Genomic DNA, 20,401 nt, shown 5'->3' with positions numbered 1-20,401 from the left:
GTTTTCCTCAAAGGGATTACTTTCCTTTAAAAATTGAGGCCTTGATGCCTTTAAGGGAAAATCTTACTGCACTGGAAGGTTCTGCATCTTCTTAAAAAAGGCAAGATTTTGGATTCATCTAATCTCTGAAACTTGCTCCACAATCAGATTGTATGCCATTTTTGAATACAGGCCTCTAGTTTGCCTGATATAATTGTGGAGCTCAGCTATCTCCAGTGAAATGTTGTAATGTAGCTCTTTTATTAAATAAGAAAGTAGACAGAAGACACATGTAATCATAAAAAGATTGAGCAGGCTAATTTCCTGAAGTTTATTTCCTTTTGTAACAAATATTTACTGTCAAATGTTTATTACTTTTACATTTGGATTTTCTAATACTTTATTGAATTAAAAATACCACATTACCATTGGCTAAAAGAGGAGACAGCTCTATTTGCCAATAATTTCTACAACTAATGCCAATGACTAGTGCCAATTTTTTTTTTTGGTTCATATTTTTGTAGACAGCTTTGAGACTTACAATACAAGCATTCTGCAGATGAGGCATGAGAAATTCAAAGGTAGAAGGAACAAAAACTTCAAAGATTCAGAAATTAAAGCTTATCATTTCCTATAAATAATTTTATTGCCTTCAATCTCCAGTTCAGAGTAGCGTAACTAGATGCAGATATTAACCTAAATTAATGGCAAGTGACGTTACTGATACACAGATTTCACAGTGTGACTATTAACTTTTAAGCACAACTCTGAAAGAAAAATACTTCTAAATAAGTGCTTGCAGCTTGCTTTTAGTCTGCTGACGTCTACAAGGCTTTTCATTAGAAAGGATTCTAAAGTCCTTCCAAACTCTCTTTTCCTTTGAGAAACACTGAGGGAGTGATAGAGGAACAGATCATAGTTTTCCTTGTGCTCTGAAGATGTCATATAAGACTAGTGAAAAATTTTGGGAGACATAAACACCTGCTATCTGTGTCTAATAGAAAAGAACAGTGCCTGTTGCTTTGGTGGTCTGGTGAGCAACTTCTCCCCAAAGCAATTCCAGACTGTACTACTGGACATGCCATTTCTGCATGAGAAATGCTGACCACCTACCAGTGAGCTGACGTTAGGTACTGGATTGCCCAGAAATGCAAAGTTGTTTATTCCAACAAGAAAATAGCAAATATCTATTCCAATGTTTGTCAAACAGGCTGATACCCACACAGACAAAAGAACACAAACCTTCCTGGGTAGACTCTGGATTTTCTTTACAGGCCTATATTCTAACACTTTGCTTCCAGTACAGTAGTCCTCGTGGCCTGTATTTTCTTGAGGGATCTGGAAAATACAACCTACCCGGATTCTTTTCTTATTGTTTTTATGTTTTGTATTGTTAGCTTCCAAATGCAAAATAAATAAAACAGCAAATGTGAAACTAAGAGCATGTTCTCAGGACTTGCTTGCATTCAATGGTTTTAGTCATTTGGCACTTAGAAATCTCAGTTATCACTGATTATTATTTTCTTTGATTTAAGATCCCAAGATTCTTCAGAATAGGACTAGGGGACAAATTACAAAATAGAAATGGTTAGTTAATGATAGCCAGAAACCTTACTATCCTAAGCCTGGTCTATCCAGGACAGAATACCACCAGCTGGTGCTGGTGACAGGACACAGTGCTTCATATCTTTCTTCCGGACAACTCCCACTGCACAGTGGAAGTGAGCCTTTCTCCAATTCCTATTTAAAGCATGATGTAGACAAGCTCTTGTGAGAATACAACAATATCTAATTATGCATAAGACTTTAGGAAGACTTTAGGTGCCTAAATTCCAGAGGACAAGTCAGACAGCCTAGTCTCAAAAGTTATCTAGTTCCAAAGACACCAAAAATCAGTATTTCCATTCTGCCAACCAAGTATGTGATAAGGCCATTTGCACCCAATGCCTGACTAAGCCTCATGTTACTTACAAGACACAGGAAGGGGCTCAATTCTGCAAAAATCTCCAAATGGCCCAATCAACCAAACAGTCATTAGTATTTCCTTTGCAAAGAGTTTGAGTCAGCTCCTAACAACCCTGGAATGTCCTGGAGCTGCTATCTGCTGAAAAGTCTAGACAGCCATCTAAGTTGAGCCTGTGGAAGTAAGCAGTGCTCTTGTGAGTAGAGACTTTCATCTCAGCTGAACTACCAGGAACACTATGTCTACTGAGTACTTTGTCACGACAGTGTCAAAAGGGAATTGTGCCTGAATTAAGACTGAGCGCAAACAGAAAAAGTTCTTCCAGTAGATCAACATGACCAAAGTGGGGCAGGAGAGGGACTGCAGAAATATGTGCTGTTGACGTGAAGGTCAGTGGGAGGGACTTACAAGTTCACAGCAGCAGCATTAAACATGTAGAAAATTCCATTAACTAGTTCTGAGGAAAGCACAGATTCCTCCTATTCCTGAACACCTGACAGCTTTAATTTCACTTCCTAGTTCATTTCCAGGTGCCCCCCACGAGCTCTTACCTCCATATTCTTACAGAAGGTAGCATTGGTCCCAAAGAGGATCTGGCACTGTTCATCTGCACTGTAGTGCATTCCCGGCAGCTTGTGAGGGAGTCGCACCACATACTGGCTTCGGGGGTCTGTTATCAGCAAACAGGTGCTGACCTTGGACCTGCAGAGTGCAAGCATTAAATGTGCCTTTAAGGGAAAGCACCTTTGAATTGAAGTGTTCAGTAACTGCTGCAGAGAAGCTGACACTGTATAAAATAGTGGTGATTTTCACAGTATCTTTCTGCAACTCTTCTGAATTGTTGAAAACTATGGATAGAAAGGTCCTTGGGAACTCATCCCCCCACCCCCAGGCTCCAACGCAGAATCAACTATACTCACATCTCTCCGGGTAAACGTTTGTGCAACCTACTCTTAAAAATCTGATGGAGACTCTATTCTGCCCCCAAGCAATCTATCTCAATTTCTTCACTAGCCTTACAATAGCTAGAAAGTCTTCCCTCATGTCTCATCTCAATCCTCCTGGCTGAATTTTAAGCCCTTAGCTTCTTTTCTTATCCATTACAGACACAGAGGAAAGATTTTCCTTTTGTCTTTACAAGAACCTTTTACAAACTGGAGGATCACTATGACATCTCCCCTCTGTCACACTGGGATCAAAATGAGTTCAGATACAACTTCTTTTGCAACTCTGTGCCTGTAATGTAACCGTAATTCCCGATTTTCTTCCACTGTTTCCCTTCCATCCTCCCCCATCTCTAATCTCCACTGTTGGGAATTTTGAACCTATGCTGAACCCATTTCCAGCAACAGAAGCACTGGTCACTGTGCCAGACACTTTGTCAGAGTTACTCTGTAGGTCTAAGACCCCAAATACAGAGTTCAGACAATTTTAGTGCTTGCTAAAGTATCTGAGCATTAATAACCAGTGAGACAGAAATCCTTCCTGAACTACTGACGGGGATAAACTGAAATACGGATGCAGTGGGAAAAAAAGTTTATAGTGAATTGTTTAAGACCAGCACTCACTGAGGAATGAGGAAACATATCAGAATTAACTCCTTGAGAGGTAAAACTTCCATAAAATAAAAAGCATTGCCATAGCACCACAGAAAGCTGGCATCATCTTACAACGAAGAGGATTTTTAAGGCCTCCTACATGCAGACCTGTCATTGCAAACACAGAGGTATTGGTTTGTAAAATGAAGGTGAACAGGGATTGTTTTAAGAAGCTTTCAGGGTTTTGAGAACTGCACTGTAATTCTTTGCTCTCTGCAAACCTCAGTTTCAAAGGGGCTACTGTAAAGGGGACAGATTCAATCTTGCACACCCTAATGACACGTGCACATACTTTTTTTTTTTTTTTTTTTTTTAAGCCAAATTAAGACTTTCACTTTCAAATAGCAGTTTAAATTCTTGCCTGGGGTTTTTTTGGTACTCAGCACAATTCTTACTTTAGGAAGTTTTCAAGGTCATCTCGGCTGCATGCAGACCACGAAAGGTCACTGGGGTTCCTGCCCTTCACCCATTCTCCAGACATAATGTGAGACCTCCCTGCGCAGGAGAGATGATCATCATCATGGCTCATTCCCATGCTGTTTGATTAAAACAAAACAAGACAAAAATGATCAAGTCATCATGTGGATTTCTCATTTCCTATTGCACTTAGTAATGACACTCACTTCTCAGGAATTAATAGAGTAGAGAGCAGGCTGCACAAATAATACAGAATCATTCACCTTTTGCTCTAGGCACCTGTTCCATGAACAAATTACACTTTACTTGAATTTTTCCATTGTCTTAATTGCACCAGGGTTTTAGTGTTTGTTTTACTTTTAGATATATATTCCCTCTCTGCACTGGTACACACATTTTGCTTCGATGAACTGAGAAAAATATCAGCACAGATTTTGTGAAGTGGTGTGAGAAAAGACACAGTACTATTCCTGTTACCAAAACAGGAGAGCTCGTAAGTACATCTGATGGAAATGTTTTGAACAGAAATTCAATACAGAAATGCAAAAATTTCTATGAAGTACATGAAACTTTTGCTTTGTGTGCACTTTTCCTACCAGGAAACGTAACCAACTGAGGGTTCATGAAAAGTGAATCCCTTTGAATTGGTTTCCCAGATCTAGTGGAAATAGTCTACTATAACCATATTAAGAATGGAGAACAAATTAATACTAGAGATAGGTTTTGCTGTTGTGTCAGTATAAATTTGGAGTAATTTCACTGATATGAAAATGATTTCTCCATATCTGTAGTACTGTACAATCTCAGCTCCAACTTTGAAGATGGCCCTTCTTTGAGCAGGGTGTTTGGATCAGGGACCTCCAGTGGCCCTTCCAACCTAAATTATGCTGTGACTCCGTAACAGCAATGCTCGCCTAGGAGGCTGAGGCAGAATCAAGCCCCCATTTTTGCAAGCACTGAATAAACAAGTGCCCAGGTTGCTCTATGTCAGGATCAGCAAGAAGAGAATGTGACCTACTCAGCTAAACAGTACCAATCATGCAGTATAAATTCAGAGGAATTCAAATGCATTTGGTGAGGATATCAAAAAGGATTCAAAAGCAGGAAAATATTACTTTAACAACCGTTTACATTCCCATTCAGGACTCTTCTGTCATTTGTGGAGTTTGCGTTATTGGGCTGCTACTACAAATGGCTCTTAAAAGGAGCCTCTTTCTCTCTGTGTACGCTACAGCAAGGTGAGACCTCTCTGCTGAAGCCTTTTTGCATGGCCCCCATGGTGACAAGGAAAGGATAAACGATGTACCCAAGTCCACCTGCTTCATCAGTGAGAAAAGCAGCAAGAGATGTCCGGTCTCCTGACCGGCAGTGCTACACTCAGCCCTTCATACCGCACCGCCCGGCAACACAAGAGAGCTACAAAGTTTCCATCCTACTGATCATCAAAACCAATTTAAAATTTGTATGGAATAATAACATTTTGAAAGGTTAATATCCTTCCTTCGATTCCAGCATGAAAGGGAAAATGGCTTTCAAACAAAAGGTGCCTCATGTAGCCAGCGTCACCTTCTAGCAAAATAACTGCAGTTACCACTGGGTTGAAAACTTCTACAAAACCTAAACAGTTGGATTAATAGCAACTCACTAGGTCTCCAGCTGGCTGGACTGAGCAAGCCAAGAGCAGTCCCTTTAAATACGAAGTTGGACTGCTTAATACACACAATTTCTCCATAAATCAGAGGCTCCTGTATGCATTCTGACTACACTCCTGGCTTTGCTCCTCTCCAGCTTTGGGCTTCAGCTGTTCAAAGCCTAAATACACCATACATTTCTAGTTGCAATGAATCAAAACCCAGCAGCTTGATAATTATGCATTAGATTAAACCACTATTTATGCCATTTTTAGCTTAAAGATTAAATGGTAGAGTCTATTATTTTAGGTTTATCTCCAGGGACATTATTTCTAGCAAAACTACATTTAACCTAAGTTTTAGACTCAGGAGCTCACAGTCATTGTTGTTTTTAAACCTTTGTGGGTTCTGAAGGCAGGAGAAGCATTAACATGAAGCATATTTTGTTTGATGCATGCAGGAATAATTTAACAGTCTATTAGTAACTCTGACTTCAAAACAGAGAAGAGCGAAACTCCTGCTCCGCTGAAGTGAATAGGAGTGTTGCCATCAACTTCAACCGAACCTGAATTTCACTCCAAATATTTTACCCATGTTGCTTCTGCACGCAGAGAAAACTCTTTACTTGCTACAAAAAGTTCCAGCAGTATTCCTCCAATGCAAATAATCCCATCTAAAGTTCATATTCCTAAAAGTCAGGAAAGGAAGAGCTAAGTACTGCGTAGCAAGGTAAGTAGCGCTTGCTGGAAATCTCCCAGAAGAACGCTTGCTTCTCAGAAAACGCCAGTCTAGAAGGCTTGTGGGAATGTAGCAATCTGTTAAGTTTTCTAACAGAATCAGGCAGCTTTCCAACCTGCCTGCCTTGTGACAGCCACAGTGCTCAGACCCTGGAAACCCCTTTGAATCACGGCTCAAGCTTGGGTCCTGCAGGTTTCTGGTAGGTCTGGGCTCTTCTGGCACTGCACTAGACAGTACAGGCTCAAGGGGTTAACCACTTCCTAAACACCCTCCCAGCCAGCACTGCAGGAACCTCAGCTGTCCCACCTGAAACAGCTGAAAACAAAACATCTTCCTGACTTTCCAAAGTGTTTTTGGCTCCTTGATTTTGTTTTCCACAAAACACTAGTGTTTCCCCTAAAGTTCTTTAAATAAAAAATGCCTCCCGTTTCTGATTAAATATATTGATTTATTCTTCGTTAAACTTCTTGAAAGTGGGAATTTTTTTGTTGGCAAAAAACAAAGCCAACAGTTACTAATTAGTATGTTCCTCTCCTTAGTTTTATTTTAAACCTGACCTCATGCAAGATGTCTTTTGGGGAGAATTGCTGAGGCTAAAATTCATTACTCTCAGCTTTGATTCTATAGAGGTGTTTTAGACAGAACACACAATCTCCATAGAGACTGAGTTAAAACCTAGATCTCCAGGGTTACTTATTTCTGACATTCTTCTGATTTTATATGCTTGGAAATACACAACTTTCTGAATAATTCCTGATCTTTGAACTGAAAGTCTTTAAAAAGTTGTAAGCATGGAGGAATTGTGCATGAGCTATTTGCATGAATAGTAAAGCAGCTCTACTGAAGCCAAAAGAGCTATGCCAATTTATATTAGCTTGGGATCTGGCCTCAAGGTACACAGGCAACCTGCACCAGCCTTTCAGTGATGAGTTTCTAGTAGAATGAAGCTGGCAACACCTTTGGAGACCGCTTTAATTGGCAGCACAGAGCTTTTCCCAGCATCTACTTTACCTTACAATGACTCACTTGAAGAAAGGACTAAATGACCTGCAGGGCTAAGGCATATCCAAGCATGCTAATACATTATTTTCTGAAGTTCAAGGGTCCCAGCTACATCAAAGGGAATGTTTTTTTCTAAATATATAGGACTAACTAATGAATCACTATCACTAACGAATAGTCCCTGCTCCCTTTTTACCAGAGATAAATCAGGCACAGCATTATGTGTTTCCACTAAACAGCAGTATAAACACTGATTGAGTACTTTGCATTTTCTTTGCGGTCATTTCATTTTACGTGCTGTTCAGAATTCACATGGAATTAGAAGCAGTTAATCAGTCCCTTGGAATATTCTGCCACCGGAAGGAGTTCTATTCTTACATGAGCAGACTTTGAAATAAGAGCTGATAGGAACAGCTCTTAAATTAGAAGTAGAAATGTTAAAATGGCACTACATTACCCTGCAGACCCATGGTTCTCTGTGCTCTGAGATGCACCTCATAGCACCCACAGACACATCCGGCACGTTACCATTAATACTGCAAAGCCATCACAGCCATTAGAGACGCGCATGACTTGATTTCACCTCGTGCTGCTACCGCCACACTTACTAACTCCACTCTATGTACAGAGCGAATTTCAGCATTTGGCTCCTCACACGTTCTCCTCCTGAAGACAGGACTCCACAAAGGTAAGGAGGAACAACTTCGGCTGTCAGCTCTTAAAGATGGTCCTTTTATTCTATGTTTATTCAGAGTGAGCACAATGGGACTCAAACTCTAGCTTTTCTTCCAGAACAAATTATACAGCAGTTATCAATTAAAGACACTAGAGTGGTACAAAAAGAGTCCCGCAGCAGATTTATTGTTGCTCATCATAAGCGAGTCCAGAAGCAAGCCGACTGAGCAGTTTGCCTTCTGACCGTCAACATAATCACAGCAAGGCAAATTTTTTCTGGAGTCACAGGGAAGCAGCAACACCAGATCTCTTTGATGCCGCTCTTCGTAGAATGACACTTTAATGTAGTATTGCTATGAATAAAGATTAGTATAGAGCCTCAAAGCTCTGGCCTCTCTGAAGCCTGTGCTCCTTTCCAGACACGATTCTCAGTTGGAGTCTGCACAGCGATTGAACTGGGTCAGGACACCAGAACTGCACTCTGGGCCTGAGCCGACCAACTTCTTGGGTAGCCCTTTTAAGCTACATACAATTACTAGCTGTTTGTTTTCCCACAGCAATACTAAATAAAAGCACTTGCTTTGTTTCACTCATTAGCAAAGCTTCTCCTTGAGACAGTTAATGTAACTAAACTGCTTTGTTTACCCTTGGTGCATTTTCCAATGTTTCCTGTTATTCTTTACAGACCTGAGCCAAAGCCCACCAAAGCCTGTGGAAAGCCTCCTACTGCCTTCAATGCACAGTGCATTGCACCTCCAAGTTAAGGTCATGTATACAAATATTCATCAGAACTGCTGTAACTCTCAATAGGTCTCAAATTAAAAGCCCCCTATCTGAATTTAAGGATTATACCAAGGGCTGGAGAAAACTGATTTAAGAGATGCTTTAAATTTTTTCAACAGCTGTAACTTTGTAGCTGGTAACAGACTACTTAAGAAATTCCCAGGATTACCATCGCACACTCCCCTACTGGTGGAGGGAGATTGTGAAGTGGGGGCAAGAGGAAAGTTTGATAGAGAATTTCATCAGTAGCAGAGGAGGAGCTCCTCTTCAGGAAGAAAGAGAGTGGCAAGTTAAGTAAAGAACTAATGAAGAAGGGAAGCCTAAAGAAAACCACACCCAGAAGCAGAAATCCATGAACTTTTACAATCCCTCTGTTTCAAATAGGCGCTTCAGCTGGCTGCTAATAAGATCTTCTCTGCAGCCTCTCTGTGCAAGCCAGACCTTTCCATTTGTGCGCACGTAGCTCACAGAGAGCCTGACGCTGGTTCTGCAGCAATCAGGGCTAGCAAGGCTGCCCGATTCCGTCTGGCTGCCCCCTCAGCTGCTCATTCAACCGCTGCATGGCACAACATTGCTCCCCACCTCACAGGCGGTTACATCAAATTGCCCTTTCTCCAAAGCACAATGAAACATGCCATTCAGCTACCAAGAAGACAATGAGGACAACAGTTTACCTCCTCTTTCACTTCTACAGACAGAAAGTCAGTGGGAGAGCCTTTCTGGTCCTGAAGGATCAACTCACAAACTGCTTCAACCATGTAAGTTGGGGAAGATACTGGAAAGTAAGTTGCTCTTTGGGAGAAGTTGCCCTGCACACCCACAGAAACTAAAAGAAAGGGCTTGCTACAACAACGTCCCCAAAACAGCCCGGGACTGGAGAAGGCAGTGGTCTCTTAGTGAAAAGCTCAGCGGTGCTACTAAGGTTTCAACATTCTTGGTTGATCCTTTGTTTGCTGGAAAGCATGTTTTCTCTACCTGTGTTTATAAACAGGAGGCTCTTAGGATGCAGATGTGCTCTAAAGAGCTCTGTTTCTGCAAGGCAATAGTGACTTGGTAAGAGCTGTAAGCAATACCAAGAGCCATACAGCACAGCACGTAGGCTGCTGGCAGCTTTCTCAAAAGAGCATATGGAGACAGTCCCTCCCTGCGACCCGGCTGGCCATGACTCTCCCAGGGGTAACCTAGCATTAACCACAGAGCCAGGATTAAGCACAAGTTTTCTGTCTAAATCTCACTGGAGCAATATAGATGCAAATGGATGACAGACTGGACAACATACACAGTGTGAGAGGGAGGGGAGAAAGGGAGGTGCAATCTATTTGCTGTATCATTTCAGGATCACAGTGCCACATGGAAAGCCCTCTATTTAGAGGCATCATGTGCACAGAAGCCATCGCTTTATCCACACGAAGGACACAAATGAAGGACAGAATTCCTCCTCTTTCCCACTTCCTCATCTGGTCTCCATCAAATGTTTGAGAAGGGATTCCCATCCCTATGGCACATACAACCTCTGCCACAGAGGAAGATGCTGGCACGGAAGGAGGTTATACAAGGTGCATGGCTGTCTGCTGAGAACATTAAGTATAGCCATTAAACTCAAATCGATATAGGTCACTAAGCAGAGAATGTACGTCAACAATTCTCAACAGCTACTGACTTGGGCTGGATTTGAACCAGCAACTTAGAAGTTGGAGATGGTATATCACATAAGCCTGTGAGCCGTCCAGTCCCAAATCAAGTTCAATGTTAGGAATTTTTATTAACATTTGAAATCGAAGCTGCATGACTGGAAAAATGCCTGCTTCTGAACTGGTTCAACATGTTTAACATTTCAATATAAAATGCTGATATCTTTCAAGTTATGAGGCTTCCAACTAGTTGAGAATAAAGGCATAACAGAGGCAGAAGTGAAATGAGGTTGCTCATTAAAGCTGGAATTATAATAGGAGCTGCAGTGCAAAATGAGGACAGTAAATTTGAGTGAGTGCCTTAGGAAGGTGATACATCTGCAGAACAACCAAAGAGAGGCAGAGACAGCCAGAGTGGTCAGAAAGGAGTTCAAGTCAGACTTGGATGGAGGGCAAACTTACAAATACTAGGGAAACATGCTGTGGTGAGCTGAGCTGGGGAGGAGGCAATGAAACAGCTTGCGTAACCTTCTTACAAAAACAGCGGTCAGTGGGACTATTGGCTTAATAGAAAACAGGCTTTTTCACCTTATACTTTTCAAACATGTAAACACAGTGACTTAAATATCTTGACTATTTTAGAAACTGTCAGGAGATACTCTGGGGGAGCTGCAGGGATATAAAATACTATTTAAAGTATTTTAAGAAACAGAGATGGTGATTTTGTACCTAATGTTATTTAGGACGAGGAAGATCAAGAGGGGTGCTTAACTATTGCTTTTTTTTTTTTTTATCATCAGGAGAGGCAACACTTAAAGGGAGCCATGACTACTGGACTCTTGTTTTCATAACCAAGTTTATGTCACTCTCCAATAATGAAGTAACCAGACATTTTATATGGTTATCTACTCATCAAACAGCCAAGAAATCAACAACAGGGAGTGAGAACACATGAACGCCTATGGTGAATAGCAGTGTGGAAAGCTATGGTTTATTCAGCTGCATGACAGATCCAGCCCTTTATGACATGGTTTTCATTTAAAAAGAATTAGCTCTTCTGCCACGGAATCTGGAAGGCAGCAAGTCTGAGCTTGGGAGGCATGGGACTGACAGCACACACGAGGGACTGACATGGCAGGAACAGGCACTGTGACATTTTACTCACCTAAATATTTCTCCAAAAACCTTCTGCCCATGTGGTCCTAAGATACCTGTAACAGAGCTGGCCAAACCCCACTGACATCAATGGCAGTCCTTTTATTTGGTTTGATGGAAGTTAGACCGTGGCTATGAAGAACAGGGCAAATCATCTTCTGATCTTCTCCCCAGCAATACTGTCATACAGCCACAGTACTGACTACTTTTTCTACTGAACATTTGCTCATGCAGTTCTCTCTCGAGAATCCTTGCCATTTTTGCAGAGCAGCCGACTCACAGCAGTGCCGAAAGTATTCAAAGATGTCCTGGTGAGGTGAAGGAAGCCAGCTGCAGTACGGCTGAACACTTACCCTTCCAATAGCCTGCCCCCACTGCATCTGATCTGAGCATGGACTTTTCCTAATGTAGCAACCTTTTCCTGAAAAAGCCTCACAGTGTTTCTGATGAGAATCAGTAGGTCCAGGGAGTGTAGCGGCTGATGTACCAGATGACAGAAAAAGTGCTCCACCCAACAGGAAGTCCTAGGAAAAGCTAAAGGTGGTCAAAATTTGCACAAATAAACTTACTGGAAACTCCACACTGAAGAGACAGCATTACATCAAGAAAACACACATCATTTCCATCTTAACCTCCACTGCTTTTTAGAGTGCTAGGTAGCATCTAAGACAAATCTCTCAATGTGAGAGCTGTCAACCACAGCAGCTCTAGCAGTAAACAGTAAGACTTGGAAAGGACTGTGGGAATGTAACACAGTGTAAATCATTTAGTACACCACTGTCCCAGTACAGATGGGATCTTGTCCTGCTCAAAAGCCTCTCTTTTGAAGGAAGACTTACAAAGGTGCAAAGTAAGGTACGACCAACTCCTGCTTTTCAGGGATGAGCATATAATAGGCAACACAGTGCACTTTGTTATTGCTAAGGACTCAAAAAAGGCCACAGTGGTCCAGACTAATCATGGAGATGCAGAAAGGGACTTTGCTAAATATGCACAGGCAATGAATGTATAGCAAAGGATCACACAATGAACCCAGCTGCATAGCTGCCGCCCAACCTCACATGGGAACAATTACACGTGCTCCTTCTCTGCTCCCACACCCTTCCAAGACAGTCAGGAGCCCAGCATGCTTAGGCTTATAGTAACAGTCTCACCATCTTTTGTGTTTGAGAGTTCCTCTGTGAGGGGTTTCCGTATCAGCCCTATGGGCTTCAAAATTGTACTGCAGGTAGGTTCCCAGCCCCTACACATCCACAGAGCACTACACCATCTCCACAGCACGGAAGAAAAACACAATAAAATTTCCCTCAAGCTACCAGTGAAGAGGTATTTGTACTGATAATGATCATACCTGACTTGCAGTTATCCTAAAACAGGAAAAAAGTTATCTCAGGGACAAAGTATAACATCCCCAGGGAAGTATTTGCACTGAGCTGTTCCCCAGTCATGCATACGATTTAATCAAATTTTTGGACATAAAAAATTCTCTTTCACTTGTTTCAATTTGGTTTCAGAAAGCAGGAAACAGTTGCAGAAGAACATAGTGACTATGAATGAAACAGAGCTCTGTGGTGGGCAGGGAAAGACTCTGCTCATTTCTCTTTTCTGGTGAGCACAGCCTGCTGTGCTCCATCTGCGTTCCTTGTCTGCAGAAAGCACCCTGGTGCACTGGAGAAGTAACATGCTGAAGGGTAACAAGCTGTTTGCTTTCAGCACTGCCTGCAGTGGGTGAGAAAGAGACCTCAGAAAATATGACATGTGTTTTCTTAGAAGATGAAAAGGAATACAAATTTGTAGGGTGGAAAAGAGACAAAACCTCAGGGATAGCTGGGTGAGAATGCCCACCCACTAGGGAACCCAAGACAAAGGCATAATCTCAGCAAGAATAACTGACTCGTCTGAATAAAGCCCTGTCACTCAAGGTTTCGCCAGTCTAAGGGGGAGCTTATGAATGTAAATACTTAAGTATTCTAAAACTCCTGTGAATGAATTCCTAGGATCATACAGAGCTATGATGTGAACAGCAGAGGGTCAAATCTGAACAAAGAGATTCAACCCGAAACCCCCTAACAAGAGAAAGAGGAATGCTGATGGAGCATATTTGCCAAATGTGTGCAACACAACTAACCACAAATGTCCCACACTCTATGTCACCAGGAAGCCACCCACTGCTGAAGCTAGGGGAAACGAGGCAGCGCAGGGAATGCACTGTAGGAGCCAGGAATGCTGGCTGCCCTCCCAACGTGGCCAGATGAAGTCTGCACTCATGGAGGTGGGAAGGAGGAAATGGCCAACATCGGAAGACAAAGAGGCATCAGGTAACTGCAATGTATACAATTCTACCAATATCAAGTCTTCTCAAGTCCCCAGAGAAGCTAGTGGATGTGTGTTTTATCGTTCCCAGAGTAGCAGAAAGGCCTGTTCATAGGAAAAATACTTTCAGCTTTTCTTATTCTTACCAGTGCTGTCTAGGCTGAAAATTGCTGTGGGCTTACAGACTGCATGCAAGAAGAAATCCATCCAGGGTGACCATCTTATACTGATTCATCAATATGACAGGTGACTGCAGCAGACAGTAATAAACCTGTGTGCTCTCTTTCATTTGAAAGAATGAAAAAAAATGTTTTCTGTCCAGAAAAAAAGTTGCATAGGAAATGTGTGCTCCAATTATACTACTTTTATCTATAATCCACCAGTGGATCAGTCTGCAAGAGCCAGACTCTTTCAGCTGAAGAAATATGCTATAGAGACATGACATTTTCAGTGGTATCCTTGCCACAGCCACGTCTATCACTCAGGTGTGCTCTCCATCCTTAAGAAAACTTTGTTTCTCGTTATGCCCCTTCTATCTACCAGCTTGCTAAACCCTTGGGATTTTTTAAATAAAGGAGCAGCTGGGAAAATAATTCATAATCCCAAAATCATCTGGCCTTGGCTGTTCAAAAACTGTTTTACATGTTCAGCACACAATGTTATTTTGTTTCCCTCATTTGATCAGCAGGGAGAGAGTTGATATCAAACAGGAACACTGCAAACTATGGCTTGGTATCAAAGCAATTTGGAAATGATACGTTCAAACCAATACAGACCAACTGTAATTCTTCAGGTAGTAAGGGTGCCTACAGACCTTGAGGCTAAGTCATATGAGGCTTTCATATTGCTTAAGGATGTCATATGAAAAAAGTAAAAAAAAAAAAACACTTGAAAAGAGAGATTCTTCCTTCAGTGACTCTGGCTTGAACATGTTAATGTAAAGATAAATTAAAGAGAAGCAAAAAAAAAGACGGACATACTCATAAGAAGATACCTCTTTAGAGGGTCTTTAGCAGAAAAGAGGTACAGTTTGCATGTCATTTAACTGATGACAGTTTTCTGGAGACAGTGTAGGAGCATTTCTCAAAACAGAGCACATGTGATTCTGTTCACCACGCTGAGATATGCTGCTTGCAATACTGTATCTTGCAAACGTGGTAAGGTTACTTCAATAAACACTAAAAAAATTTCAGGATGAGCTGTAGGGGTGATCTATAGCACTTAGGATTATATTAAGAAAAACTGACAACATTTTTCTAAGTTTTTTGCTTGTTTGTTTGTTTTAATTAAGTGAGAGAAGCCTCATGATGATGTTTGGATTAGTATTGAGAGGATATCTGTAACAGAGTGAAATAATGGAGTGAGAAGTAAAATCTACTCAAAGGAGAGGATGACAATCAAAGTGAGTACTGAGAGTTGATGTTAATGAATGCTTGAGCAGAAAAGCGGAAGATGCAGTAGTTACTATAATGTTCCTGCTAGAAAATCCAGTTCTCTGTGTATTTGTTTAAAGCTATAAAATATATTTAAATCAAAAATCCATCACTAACATTGACTCATAATGAATATTAGGGAAGAGTTCTGGCCTCTTTGGCTAAAACTATCCCATATTACACAGCAAGAAGCTTTACTTGAGATAATTCACCTGCTGAAAGGTGCTAGCAACTAGTTGCATTTTCAAGTGGAGAAAAGAAGCTATCTTTTTTCTTCAAAGGAAAAAGAAAAGCCCTTTCTGCTAAATATAAGGATCACCTCAACTAAGCGGCATGCAGTTTGTAGGGAGCGCTCCTTTATCTTCACTAGCTTTAATATTTATAATTAAAATGAACATTAAAAACACCAAGTTTGAAAACCTGCCCTTTTATTAGCTATCTCTGGAGTGATGATGGCAAAGAGCAAGGTGGCAGGAAGGGAGCCCAATGGGCAGTGGGTGGGAGGGACAGGCAGGCTCTGAACTCTCACTGGCAGGTGAGAGTGGGCTACCAGGGGACGGGCATCAGAAATTTTTGAAAGGTCAAACTGTCCTGTATGTGGATAAAATCTTACATACAAAATTAACAGCTGGATAAAACTGGAGCAGAGAGCAAAGGCACAGTAAATGATGTTTAGCACTCAACACATTAGTACCCAGATTAGTACTCAGCAAGAAAGAAACTTTTCAAGTAAGGAAGACACAGTGAGAACAAAATACTATGATGAGACTCTTTGTGCTCTGATTTGCTTTACTTAAACAAGAACAAAAGCAGAAATGGAGAAAACTGTGGATTATTCTTCTGTTTTTTGGAAACTGGGGTTCAAGTAAAGACACAAATGACAAAATTCCCTGCCGGGTTGGACTGAGCAGTGGAAAGAGGCCCAGTGTCTGATGTAGGGAGGATTTTACAAATAGGAAGGGACCAGTGAGAACAAAGAAGGCCTGTTTTTTTCCATCTGTCTAGTAACCTCTTCTCACTAAATTTTATTTCCCAACACAACTGTTGGCCAAGAGGCAGCCAACCTTGTTCCACTACAGTGCAACCTTCCACTGACATAACAGTGAAGAGAACCACAATTTTAGAGGCAACAACATTTCCACTGGCATTGCTGCTGCTGAGCTATTACAGACGGTTTGTTCAAGTGACAGTCTGGGATTTATCATCTTTTCCAACTCTGCAGTCACTTTCACCTGGAACCTGTCGAACTCAGCAGGCCAGGCAGACAGCCTAGGTTACAGGCTATTGGAAACCAACTGCTGGTGGAAAAGTAAATACTTCAGCTAGATTGCTGCCCTTGTATAAAAACAAATGCTTATTTGGTAAATGGCACTTGCAAACCTAATATTTCCTGTGGTGGTGTGTACTGTAGAGGTTGCACAATGAGGACTTGTACAGTTCCTATGTTTTGGGTCACTGGGTGCACAAAGCTCTTGCCAGCAAAGCCAATGAAGTATGAAACCAGAGCCCTTGCAGCAGGAAGCATATGCAAGATTTGCCAAATCATTACAGTCCAGCTATTTAACATGGCCTTGGCTTACTCAGCAGAATAAGTCTTCAAAAAGAAAGACATAGCTGGCAAAGCCATAAAGCTGTTGATTAAACAAAAATGTGTTGTCTGGAAGTTTCTAAATGATTGTTGTTTGCCTGTTTGTTGCAATTTTAAGTAAAGCTGCACAAGATGCTCAAAGGATTAGTGGGACTTGTACAGTATATTACTTCACAAGGATTACACAAACATGCTTCACAAGGCGTAGAGTAAAACCATAGACACCTCTGCCCAGAACCACAGAAATGCTTGCCACAAGAGTCCAGAACGCAACATGAGGTGGATGTTCCCACGACCTGTTCCAATGTGGTTCCACTCCAAAGCTGTAAATAAACTACCAAACTTAGAAGATACAAGGGGAAGAAAAGATACATAAGGTCGGGGAGGGTACCCCCCACTATAATGCTAGGATTAGCATGTTCAGCAATTCCACCTTTAAATATTTTACAGTTTTACATAAAATCGCACCTACTATCCAGACAGTCTGACACGAGACTACCCAAAGCTCTCCACTCCTCCTTCAGAGTCTTCTCTTTCACTATTTGATTCTCCCAGCATTTCTACCTTCTCCAAATTCTATTCAGTTTCTACCAAATGACCTCACTAATTGCATCTCAGATTTAAACTGAAGATCCACGAACATCCATGCATGGTTCTGATCCGACTGTCCGGGTAAAACCAGCTTGCACAGCCAAGGTTAATATACCAGGGATATTCTGCTTCTGGAACTCAAAGTAGCTCATTCAGGTATCATGTATTGTATTACCCTGGACAAACCACCTTACGCTTTGTGGTACTCCGTCACTACTTCTTCCTCAACATCTCAAGCCACACCATCCCTTCTTGCAGAAATCTCCCCTGAATTTTTTATATACAAATGTTCAGCTCTAGATCTGCCTTTGATTGCTGCTTCCTTGTGTTTAATTTAGGTGGTGAAGTTCTCAGGAAGTTATCTTCAAGCTACTGCTATCCAGGTACTTAGGTATATTATAGATTTTTTTTCTTTTTTTTTTTTTTTTTTTTTGTCTAACGCAGACCTTTGGGTGTGTTATTAAGCATAAGAAATATCTCCTGTGGTTTTAGGCTGTACCTACTCTTTCAAAACCAGATATGTTATTAAATCGTTGTTTAGGACAGATCAGTCTGACTCTGACATACAAAGAAACACGACGAAATCAACAACGTTTCCTGACATCCATCTGGAGTTGTACAGAGAAGGGCAACTTAACTGTGAAAATGTGCTTGCAATTATCTGTGGAAGAAGAATGAAACCTGGGAGGAGGGGAACAAGAGAAGGCAGCCTGGGAACAGAGAGAGACATTCCACAACAGATTTACAACACAAATGGCAGAAAATAAAATTAGCAACTCCAGGGTGGGTACAGGCTGCTGCCAGCATTTTTGACCAGCCTCAGGGTATGTCTACATGGCAGTCAGTCACTCCCAGGAATCCTGGGACTGCACTGCACTGGGACAGAGACGTACTCTGATGAGATTTAAAATGAGGCATTCTAGCACTAGCCAAATATAGATGGGGCAGTAACTGCCTTATAAAAACTACACAGCTACTCAGGAAGTCTTAGTGCAGCAACACAGTTACTCGTACTTGAGCTTCCTAGAGTAATGTTTGCATGGGACTGTCTCCTTTGGGATCCAACTGACCCTGACTTTCAGCTGCTACAAACGCAGATATGCGAGTGTCAGCAGTCTTTTGCAGCCACACAGGGTTCTGCAACAGCACAGAGGAAACTGTGCTACAGCTCTTCACCACAGGACAGAACTGCAGTGCCATCAAAGAAGTATATCCAGTTACAAGATGGGTATCTTGTTGAATCACCATAGACTACATCCCTGATCTATCACACAAACAGATACTACAAAACAGTTCAGCACCTGTAAGTCCCAGCTCCCACCCAGGGAAGAGATGAAACAGCTTCAAGATTCAAGATTCTCAAGATTTTTTGACGCTGTCTCCCATAACATCCTCCTAGAGAAGCTCAGGAAGCGTGGGTTAGACGAGTGGACAGTGAGGTGGATGAGAACTGGCTGAAAGGCAGAGCTCAGAGGGTCGTCATCAGTGGCATGGAGTCTAGTTGGAGGCCTGTGGCTAGCGGTGTCCCCCAGGGATCAGTACTGGGTCCCATCCTGCTCAGCTTCTTCATCAATGACCTGCATGAGGGGACAGAGTGCCTCCTCAGCAAGTTTGCTGATGATACCAAGCTGGGAGGACTGGCTGACACACCTGAGGGCTGTGCCGCCCTTCAGAGACACCTGGACAGGCTGGAGAGTTGGGCAGAGAGGAACCTCATGAGGTTCAACAAGGGCAAGTGCAGGGCCCTGCACCTGCGGAGAAAAAACCCTAAGCACCAGGACAAGCTAGGGGCTGACCTGCTGGAGAGCAGCTCTGCAGAGAAGGACCTGGGACTGCTGGTGGATGACAAGTTGACCATGAGCCAGCAATGTGCCCTTGTGGCCAAGAAGGCCAATGGTCTCCTGGGGTGCATTAGGAAGACTGTTGCCAGCAGGTGGAGGGAGGTGATCCTGCCCCTCTCCTCAGCCCTGGGGAGGCCTCGAGTACTGCGTCCAGTTCTGGGCTCCCCAGGACAACAGAGACATGGAGCTACTGGAGAGAGTCCAGCAGAGGGCTACGAAGATGATCAGAGGGCTGGAGCATCTGCCCTGTGAGGAACGGCTGCAAGAGCTGGGCCTCTTCAGCCTGGGGAAGAGAAGACTGAGGGGGGATCTGATCAATGTGTACAAGTACCTGAAGGGAGGGTGTCAAGGGGACGGGGACAAACTCTTTTCAGTTGTCCCAGGTGACAGGACAAGAGGCAATGGGCAGAAATTGAAGCACAGGAAGTTCCGCCTGACCGTGAGGGGGAATTTCTTCACTGCGAGAGTGACGGAGCACTGGACCAGGTTGCCCAGAGAGGTTGTGGAGTCTCCTTCTCTGGAGATAGTCAAGGCCTGCCTGGATGCAACCCTGTCTACCATACTCTAGGTGACCCTGCTGAGCGGGGAGGTTGGACTAGATGATGTCCAGAGGTCCCCTCCAACCTTACTGATTCTATGAAAGCCACGGACAGAACCTGGCACTTGAACCTGTCCAGCTTCTTGGATGGGTTGTACAGCCTCCGTGCTGTGCAGGTCCAGCACTACTACCAGGGATATCCACGCACCCAATTTCAGTGAAGCCAGGGTCTGTCTCAAAGAATTATGTGACAGGAAAGACCAAACTGCAGGCAAACCATAGGACTCCAATTCCCACTCGCATATGAGTTTAGCTAGGATTGCTGGAGCAGCTGCTCTCTCCATAGTATTGATGGCTGATGGGATGTGTCCTTGATCCTCAGCTGTTAATACCAACAAGTCAGACCATGAACTGTAGTGACGGGACAGCTGAAGCCTGGACTCTGCCCTGGAAGCAACAGTCTCTGGCAAGAGAGTAAGACCAATAGTTGGGCAATATTTCCTCTCCCTACCTTGGCTGACTCTA

General features: G+C 42.5%; 1 protein-coding gene across 1 annotated transcript in view; it reads right to left on the bottom strand.

Annotated features, from left to right (window-relative positions):
- Positions 1-20,401, bottom strand: part of ADAMTS17 (ADAM metallopeptidase with thrombospondin type 1 motif 17) — a 197,284-nt gene that overhangs the window by 96,243 nt on the left and 80,640 nt on the right. The window contains exons 9-10 of the mRNA XM_062583699.1: positions 3,936-4,076; positions 2,494-2,644 (exon numbers count right to left, since the gene is read on the bottom strand). Coding sequence (XP_062439683.1) covers positions 2,494-2,644; positions 3,936-4,076 — 292 coding nt within the window. The remainder of the gene's footprint in view (positions 1-2,493; positions 2,645-3,935; positions 4,077-20,401) is intronic.

The sequence above is a fragment of the Rhea pennata genome, chromosome 10 (genome assembly GCF_028389875.1).
Source record: "Rhea pennata isolate bPtePen1 chromosome 10, bPtePen1.pri, whole genome shotgun sequence".
NCBI classification, from domain to species: Eukaryota; Metazoa; Chordata; class Aves; order Rheiformes; family Rheidae; genus Rhea; species Rhea pennata.
The sequence above is the reverse complement of the archived record's forward strand: the minus strand, read 5'-3'. Positions and strand labels throughout refer to the sequence as shown.